Genomic DNA, 9,717 nt, shown 5'->3' with positions numbered 1-9,717 from the left:
CAGATCAGCAGTCTTCCCCATGATTGTGTAGCCTAGTGAACCAAACTGAGAGACCATTTTGAAGGCTCAGGAAACCTTTGCAGGCGTTTTGAGTTGATTAGCTGATTGGCATGTCACCATATTCTAATTTGTTGAGAGAGTGAATTGGTGGGTTTTTGTTAAATGTGAGCCAAAATCATCACAATTAAAAGAACCAAAGACTTAAACTACTTCAGTCTGTGTGCATTGAATTTATTTAATACACAAGTTTTACAATTGAAGTTGAATTACTGAAATAAATGAGCTTTTCCACGACATTCTAATTTATTGAGATTCACCTGTATATAAAAGGGATGCACCGAAAATTCTTTTTTATTTTATTTTATATAATAAAAAATAAAAAAAATCATTATTTTTTGGCTGAAAAAGAAAAACGGCCGAAAATATATGGTGCATCGTCCAGCAGTGTTCAGCACGCAGGTTTTACTCTCCCTCTAGCCGTTGTCACTGCGCGGTGTGGCGCTCTGCTCAATATTCAGCTCTATGAGTGCTCTTTCCATTGAGTTGCTCACGGCTCATGCGATCGCTCCATTCACTTACTGCTCATGCTCACCGGAAAAGCAAAGTCCGCTCAAATAATGCTCAGACAGGACATTTCTTTGTAGTATGTAGTACAGCTGTACTGGGCAATGCTGGTAAAACAACGCTACCCTCTCGTGACACTATGCTCTGCTCACATGCTCTGATAATAATAGCTTTATAGGACTATACATTATTTGGATAATTAAGCAAAAAATTCAGTTAAATCGGATTCTGTTACATAGAACTGATTTAAAAAATAGGCCTATTTTGATGTTTAATATTAATATATTTTCTGTCCAATTTTTTTGTCTTTCAATAAAAGTGGTTATTTTATTGGTTTGTATTTTTTTTTTACTTTTAACTGTCGCGATTAAAGCGAAAAATGAAAATTAAGGAAAAGTGTTGATTGGCATTACGTTTAGATTTGCTCACAATGCATCAAAGATTTATTTATACATGTTTTTTTTTTTCAGCTTTGAGCATTATAACCAATCACACGTTTCTGTTGAGCGCATGTTTAGATTAGTCACCATTGATGGAAAAAATCTGCAAAACGTTTTGTTCAGTTCATGCGCTCACTGAATGAATTCTGCACTCTTGCTAATACTCTCATCAATACTTAAAAACAAAATCTACATATAGTTTTATGGGGAAAAAAGCAGCCTCTGGTGGCCCCCTGGGCATCTGCAGACATAAATAACACTATCTCTCATTCTGTAGTAATCTTGAGGGTTTCTTGGAGGAATTTGCCGACATTGCTAAGGAGGACCAGATCAAAAAGCTTCACGACATGCTGGGACCACACATGCTCAGGAGACTCAAAGCCGACGTGTTCAAGCACATGCCTTCCAAAACAGAGCTCATTGTCCGAGTCGAGCTCAGCCCCATGCAGAAGTGAGTATGTGTTGAGGAATGGACTGAGAAGTAGGTTACAGGAGGCAGAGTTTCTAAATCTTTTATCTATGAATCCAGGAAATATTACAAGTTCATCCTGACCCGCAATTTTGAGGCTCTGAATATTCGTAGTGGAGGAAACCAGGTTTCTCTACTGAACGTCGTCATGGATCTCAAGAAGTGCTGTAATCATCCCTATCTTTTCCCCGTTGCTGCTATGGTACAGTCCACTTTTATCTCTTTCTGTACCTTTAATAATAGACCAATAACATATGTCATATTATGTGATATGTGAGTAAATTGGTTACTCGATTGGCTGTGTGAAACAGGAAGCTGCCAAGATGCCCAATGGGATGTATGAGGGCAGCACCCTGACTAAAGCCTCTGGCAAACTGCTGCTACTGCAGAAGATGCTGCATAAACTCAAGGAGGGCGGACACAGAGTGCTCATCTTCTCTCAGGTAAACAAGCATTTATTTATTTACTTGGGATTCATTTACCTTTTATGTAGAGATGCACCGATTGCAATTTTCTTGGCTGATTCAGATTTTTTTTCTTTCTTTTTTTTGTAAGTGTGACCTGCCGATACCAATTTTTGCCGATTCCGATTTTCTTTCTAAGAACTATAAACAACTCTCAAAATAAAGTGCTCTGTGACTGGAAAGAGGTAGAAATTAGTTGCTGTATATAACAAAACAGATGTCATTTCCCACTACGTTTATAAATGGGCTTTTTTTTCTCCTAAACTTTTAAATGTGTCATCTTTCACATCAAATTCTTAACTCTGTGACTGGAAAGAGGTAGAAATTAGTTGCTGTATATAACAAGACAGATGTCATTTCCCACTACGTTTATAAATGGGCTTTTTTTTCTCCTAAACTTTTAAATGTGTCATCTTTCACATCAAATTCTTACATTTTCAATTAATTCAGTTAGAATGATAAGAAACTGTAGATTTGTTACCATTCAAGTGAAATCAGTATCAACAAACTCCATCTTTCCACTGCAGAGGAAACAGAAGTTGCATCCGAAACCGAGTACGTGAGCGGAGCGAGGAGTGGAGCGGTGTGATTTTGCCTGGAGCTAGGAGCGGATTCCGTTGAGGTTTCGAAAGTCGGAGCGTTGAGGTTTTCACTCGCTCCGAGAATGCTCTGGCAAATTATGCCAACAGGCGCATTAAACATAATTAATTAGCTTTACAGATATGTGGATCACATATGAAGGTCAAAATGGCGATGGATGAGTGCGGGAGGTTAAAGCATGTTGTAAATTGTACAGTTTGTTAATCTCCGCTCGAACACGGACAGAACACACAAACTCGCACATAATGTACAGATCGCGCGCATACATTCAGGAATGAAGAAAATTTGGTCAACGCTGTCCTGTGATTTATCAGCTTAAAAACTGAAAAGTTACAGCATATTCTTTCTGTTTCTGAAGTAACTACCCTCAGCTTTGCCGTAGTAGAGAGACGTTGCACAGACAAGTACAGTCATGGTCAAAAATATCGGCACCCTTGGTAAATATGATCAAAGAAGGCTGTGAAAATGAATCTGCATTGTTAATCCTTTTGATCTTTTATTTAAAAAAATTCACAAAAATCTAACCTTGGCCACAATTAAAGGCACCCTTTTATTCAATACTTTTTCAAACCTCCATTTGCCAGTTTAACAGCTCTACATTTTCTCCTATAATGCCTGATGAGGCATCTGGCCATAGAAGCCAGTCCCATTTGAAGTTCCAGTCGTGTATGATAACTGAATATGCTGGAGTTTGTTTTTGGATGAGCAAGGAGAATTTTTTTTTTTTTAAGGTTTTCTGACCCAGAGACTCGAATATTTTCTGCAATTCTCCAGCTGTGGTCCTTGGAGAGTCTTTAGCCACTCAAACTCTCCTCCTCACTGTGCATTAGGACGATATAGACATACAGTTTCGTAACATTTTCTATTGATTGGAAATTCTTAATTATTGCCCTGATGGTGGTTGCCCTGATGATGTGATGGTGGAAGTCAATTATCTTTTGCTGCACATCAGAAATATATTCTTTGGTTTTTCTCATTGTGATGGACGATTAAGGGAATTTGGGCTTTGTTTTCCATCCTATTTATATTTCTGTGAAACAGGAACCCATGGCTGGATAATACCATGTTCATAATCACCCTGGAGTGCTCAAAATTGTAAATATGAATGGGAATATACTTCAGAGATATTTTACTCATAAGAATTTCTAGGGGTGCCAATAATTGTGTCCAACGTGTATTTGAGAAAAACATTTATTTCATAATGATATTTCCCCCCATTTTAAATTCTTTCTTATCCAATGAAAGGTTAGATTTTTGTGATTTTTTTTTTAAATAAAAGATGAAAAGGATTAACAATGCAGATTAATTTTCACAGCCTTCTTTGTTCATATTTACCAAGGGTGCCATGACTGTAAGCTAAGCGAGTTAAGCAGTCATTTAATATAGACTTTGGCTAATTGTAGTGTTCCAATAAACCATGTTAAAACTATTCTTCTAGTATTATGCATTTATTTTTCGTTTAATATCATTTCTGAACAGAACTTTGATTTTTCAAGCATAGTGAAATAATTTGGCCGCGGAGCGGTGTTTCTGATCAGTGGAGCGAGGAGTGGAACGGGAAATGGTGAACTCGGAGCGGAGTGATTATTGAAAGCTTGGAGCGCGGAGGGGAAATTGTTGCCGCTCACATACTCTGATCTGAAGTGGCAATAGATGTATTTACACAGACTGTTTGATGAAGCTGAGGTGCCATAAATTAATTTTCACTGCAAAATTGCATATGTATGCATAAATAATGTGATAACCTTAATGTTGTTGAATATACGAATAAGAAATGTTGGGGAAAATGCACTGATACATTAAATATGAAACTAAACCAGCAGTAGGTGGTGGCAAATGACTGTTTAAATGAGTGAGTAATTTAGTCATTATTTCAACCGATTAGTTTAAATGGCTGATTCATTCAGAAATGAGGCAAGTGACTGTCTTTATGAATGGGTCACTCACTGAATCATTGACTCACTCTATTCGTTCAAAATGTGGATTCTTTAAGTAATGAATGTGTTGGGTCTGCTGTCGCTTTGATATGAGCTATTTTTGTTTGCAAAATTTAGCTAAAACAGTCAATATTGTCTCAATTGTAAGTCACTTAATTCGAACATTTTGTTTATTGTATAAAATCAGTGTTACATTGCAATCATTCTGATATTCAGGAAAACATCTTGGTTGTGTAATTTTGCTTACCTATTATAAATATAATTTTTTATGCATCTATAAGCTGTCTCGCTGAACGTGCCAGAAGCCGAAGGCCGGTGCAAACTGTTCTCGAGCTTCTACTTTGCATATTTGGGTTGCACTTAATGCGGATAAGCTCTGGGCTAATGGACCTTTTTAAAGCTTGAACCAAAGTAGGTTCAATATCTTTCCACTTAAGACCTACTTGAGGTGGATGGAACGAGAAATTGTTACTAAGGTATGCCGTTTTTTTTTTATATTACAACCACATCTGTCAGCATGTTGATTATATGTACAATTAATATGAGAAAGAAGAAGAGAAAAAAAATGGTTTAATGCTTAAAAATGAAGAAATTAAAGACATAAATATTAGTATTGAAGTTTTACTATGCACTGTAAATTAAAATTATTATTACATACTCTAATTTTTTAGTTCACAGTGAAATATCACAATTGCAATATTCATTATTTTGTTTAATATTTTTATTTTTTATTTAATCGTAGTAATAATAATAATAATGATATAGTCATCGTCACAAAATTAGACAAATCGCAAAATTGTCACCAACTGAACAGACCTACAAACACGTAGAGCAAACCTGTAGCTTTAAAAAAAAACTAAAAAAAACAACAATAATATTTTTGACCAGAAAACACACAATTCGATTTTTCCTCAAATCATGGTGATATTTTGCAGAAATTAACAAAATATTAGAGACGCACCGATTGCAATTTTCTTGGCCGATTCCAATTTCACAGATGTTCTCTCACTTAAACAACTCTCAAAATAAAGTGCTCTGTGACTGCGGTAGGAATAACAATTAACTGAAAATGAGTTGCACTTCACACACTTGAGCTACTGGTTAAAAAAAGAAATATCATGCCTGTAAACACGTCCATTGGAGAGGAAAAAGACCATTTTTACACTTTCAAGTCATTTGTCATGAAAAATATATTTTTTTCCTTTTTTTTTTAAATTACCTTTTGTAGTGTAATAGGCTCTAATTATGGGCCGATCTCCATAAAAGTTTGCTTGCTTCTTTAGAATCAGATGGCGCATATGCTCACCTAATTTCTCCATGCATTTGTTTTGATTTCTGCATGCCTCTCTCTCTCTCTCTCTCTCTCTCAGACAGGCTGCGCGAGCGTCATCACAACATCAATACATTGTCAGTCGCCGTTTACACTGAATGCAATAAAATCAAAATCATTCTTGCATGAAAATTTGTGGTGGCCAAGTTTCAATGCTTCCCTAGTTATGGTTGTTACTGAAGTTTTAATCAGGCTTCTTGTCCTCCGGACTGGCTAGTAAAATTCTCTCTCACTTGCCCCTTTAAAAAAATCGACTTGTTCCAGACGAGCGCTAATCGAGCCCTGTTCCCCCACGGGTTACTTTGGCAGTACACGTATTACAAATTGCGAACTTTGTGTCTTCTTCACTCACAGTGAAGAACTACCACGCCGACGACATTTACATGCAGATGTGAGCGTAGCAGTGATGTCAAAACGGACCGGCTCGGAATCGGCAACATGTGAGACTGACCGGTCCGGGCCGATCACACAGAAAATTGGCTGATTCCGGTCCCTGGCCGGTCGATCGGTGCATCTCTACTTTTATCTCTGAGGCAAAACCAATATCAAATTTCTCTCTCCCTCGCTCTCTCGCTTTATTACTATTATTTTTTTATCGATAATAATAAATATTGCAATTATTAAGTATTTATTAAGTATGAATAATAAATATTTATACTACCGTTCAAAGGTCAATACGATTTTTGTTTCTGAAAGAAATTAATACTTTTATTTTGCAAGGATGCATTAAATTAAAAAGAATTGCAGTGAAGATCATTTATAATGTTACAAAGATTTCTGTTTCAAATAAATGCAGTAATTTTGAACTTTCTAAAAATCAAAGAATCCTGAAAAAAATCTAGGAAGCGGCACAATTTATTTATTTATTTTTTTTATTTTTTTTTTACTTTTTTTATGTTTCTTGAGTAGCAAATCGGCATATTAGAATGATTTCTGAAGATCATGTGACACTGGGGACTGGACTAATGATGCTAAAAATTTAGCTTCGCATCACAGGAATAAATTATATTTGAAAATGCATTCAAATAAGAAAAGTTATTTTAAAGTGTCATAAAATTTCACAATATTACTGTATTTGTTTGACTATTTTTTTGTTTTTAATGACAAAAGCACCTATAATGCACAGCAGGAGTTTGAGATGTTTTGTCCCTCTTCTCTAGATGACCAAAATGTTGGACCTGCTGGAAGACTTCCTGGAGAATGAGGGCTACAAATATGAGCGTATTGACGGAAGCATCACAGGAGGCATGAGACAGGAAGCCATTGACCGTTTCAATGGTGAGTTCAGATGTTTGCTATGTAACTGATGTGGTTTATTTATTTGTTCTCTCTTGTTCTATATAAACTCCATTTCTAAGTGCCATAATGAATTTTGTTTTTCACTCTAGCTCCTGGTGCTCCCCAGTTTGTTTTCCTGCTGTCGACCAGAGCCGGTGGTTTGGGTATCAACCTGGCGACTGCAGACACGGTCGTCATCTATGACTCAGACTGGAACCCTCACAATGACATTCAGGTATCAGAGTTCAGGCATCAGCAGTTGTCTCTGATGTTTGACATCAGGATAATCTGCATATATTGCTATATAATCATAATTTTTGGCCAAACTGTGAAGCCTTACAAACAAGCACATCAAACCTAGAGCTCTTTTTTAATGCATTTTTTATTTTATTTTAAATGGCACAATTTGTTTTTTCAGAAAAATGTGCTTTTAGCATTGTTTTTTGACAACTCGTGCAGCTGTAGTTGGCACGCATGCTATGACACATGAAGCTGTGGTTTAGTCATGTCTCATAATTGGCATGTCTTCTATAATATGGTTATATATGTAATTTTTTACTATCTCTTGCTCTTTTTCACTGTTTCCTGTCTTCTCCCTCAGGAAGAGGAAGTTCAGAGGGAGATCATCAAGCAGGAGGAAAGTGTGGATCCAGATTACTGGGAGAAACTGCTCAGACACCATTACGAGCAGCAGCAGGAGGATTTGGCTCGTAATCTGGGCAAGGGCAAGCGAATCCGCAAACAGGTCAACTACAATGACGGCTCTCAGGAGGACAGAGGTGAGAGATGTGCTTAACACTGTTAAACTGAACCAAAACTAAACTATGAATCAAAAAACTATATTGAAATTTTACAAATAAAAATTTATTTAATTAATACAAATAAAATAAATCTCTTCATTTAAATAAACTAAGGTTTTGACTGTGCTCTTTCCATTTTAAATTAGAGGCGACCGCTGCATTTTAACCACAGTCCAAACAAAGATGCTGCATACATGCAACATGAGCAGTTTTTTAATTTAAATTAGATTAGTATAATTTCGAAATTTTAAGCAAAAACAGAATGGTTTGACTTTAGCTTCGTGAAATTATGCTACATAACACATGTGAATGAAACAAAACCAACAGATGGGCTGAATGAGAGTGCAAATTCATTCTCTGACAGCAGGTGGCGGTTATGAAACAGGAGCAATATAGCATTTCCTAGGTTACCTACTTAAATATGCATTATACAGAGAACAGATGAAAAGAGACACCCCCAATATTATCGCGATTTGTTTAACATCTCATGTCAAGTTCACTACAGGATTTTAAGCCCGATTTGCAAGTCAACAAGCTTGCCGACAGGTGTGATTGGAAGAAAATCAGTGGGTGATCAGCACTCGCCAATCTTAATGTGTGAACTACTCGATCAAAGAGGCTCGTCGACGCTTCTCCGATGCCAGACAAATATCTAGCATGCTATATATCTGGACGTGTCGGCTGACTCGACATCCTGTGGTGTCAAGTGTCTCAATGGGCAACAGCCAATGAGAGTGCAAGGCATGAGTTGAGGTCAGCAGAGGAAAAACAGCAGCAGCAACATGGCTTCAAGAAAAGTGTGGACACAAGAAAAGGAGCTAAATTTAATTGAACTGTGGCAGGAGCATGAATGCCTTTATGATGTTTCAAATGCTAATTTCTTACCGACGTCCATTTTCAAATAAACAACAACTCCTGTTTTGGGCGTTGTTTCGTGTCATTTCACGTTCCACTTCTCACGTGTGTTTTCATGACAAAAAATGGTTTGGGGACCGGATATTGATGTTGGGTGGCAGAGTTGTTGTCAGCTCGTGTAGTGTGTGATCATTTACGTAGTGTCACATAGTGTGAACACCACAACGACTTCAAGACAGAGGCCGCAAGTCATGTAGTCTGAACAGCACAGCGATCTGCAGACACTTAAAGTCATGTAGTCTGAACTAGGCTCCAACCGTCTTGAATTGCCACATTTATATCGATTTTCAACCGGCTCGGGTTGCATTGTTACATTCCTACTAAACAACCATTGAAAGTGCTTTTAATATGATAATCATCTTTCTTGTTTCGTTACAGACTGGCAGGATGATCAATCTGATGGCCAATCAGATTATTCTGTTGCTTCAGAGGAAGGAGACGAGGACTTTGACGAACGAACAGAAGGTGAGACTGGCATGATGATGATCAAACACAGGATTTTAGAAATAAAAAAATTTTTAAACCCCTAAAATTGCTCACTGTCGTCTTGCAGCCAATTCACGGCGACCCAACAGGAAAGGCCTCCGAAACGACAAAGACAAACCCCTGCCCCCCCTGCTGGCCAGAGTGAGTGGCAACATTGAGGTGAGTGAAGGATACCTGGGATTTTTGTTTTCTTAAACTCGTGTGTTTTTAGTTTAACTTACTAAAACTCTGTTCGGATTTGGCAGGTGTTGGGTTTCAATGCTCGTCAGAGGAAGGCCTTCCTGAACGCGGTGATGCGTTATGGGATGCCACCTCAGGACGCCTTCACAACCCAGTGGCTGGTCAGAGACTTGCGTGGCAAATCAGAGAAGGAGTTCAAGTGAGTTTCATTTAAGTTAACAACTTGGTTATGAATATTATATAAATTGGGGGGG

At 37.4% G+C, this 9,717-nt stretch overlaps 1 protein-coding gene across 1 annotated transcript in view; it reads left to right on the top strand.

Annotated features, from left to right (window-relative positions):
• The window catches only part of LOC107563016 (chromodomain-helicase-DNA-binding protein 4-like), a 74,307-nt gene that overhangs the window by 50,387 nt on the left and 14,203 nt on the right, over window positions 1-9,717 (top strand). The window contains exons 19-27 of the mRNA XM_016247785.1: window positions 1,282-1,455; window positions 1,534-1,675; window positions 1,785-1,916; window positions 6,965-7,082; window positions 7,193-7,352; window positions 7,668-7,861; window positions 9,176-9,262; window positions 9,351-9,442; window positions 9,529-9,662. Coding sequence (XP_016103271.1) covers window positions 1,282-1,455; window positions 1,534-1,675; window positions 1,785-1,916; window positions 6,965-7,082; window positions 7,193-7,352; window positions 7,668-7,861; window positions 9,176-9,262; window positions 9,351-9,442; window positions 9,529-9,662 — 1,233 coding nt within the window. The remainder of the gene's footprint in view (window positions 1-1,281; window positions 1,456-1,533; window positions 1,676-1,784; window positions 1,917-6,964; window positions 7,083-7,192; window positions 7,353-7,667; window positions 7,862-9,175; window positions 9,263-9,350; window positions 9,443-9,528; window positions 9,663-9,717) is intronic.

Source organism: Sinocyclocheilus grahami, unplaced genomic scaffold, assembly GCF_001515645.1.
Source record: "Sinocyclocheilus grahami isolate Dianchi unplaced genomic scaffold, SAMN03320097.WGS_v1.1 scaffold854.1, whole genome shotgun sequence".
NCBI lineage: Eukaryota > Metazoa > Chordata > Actinopteri > Cypriniformes > Cyprinidae > Sinocyclocheilus > Sinocyclocheilus grahami.
This window is presented reverse-complemented; position numbering and strand designations above follow the sequence as displayed.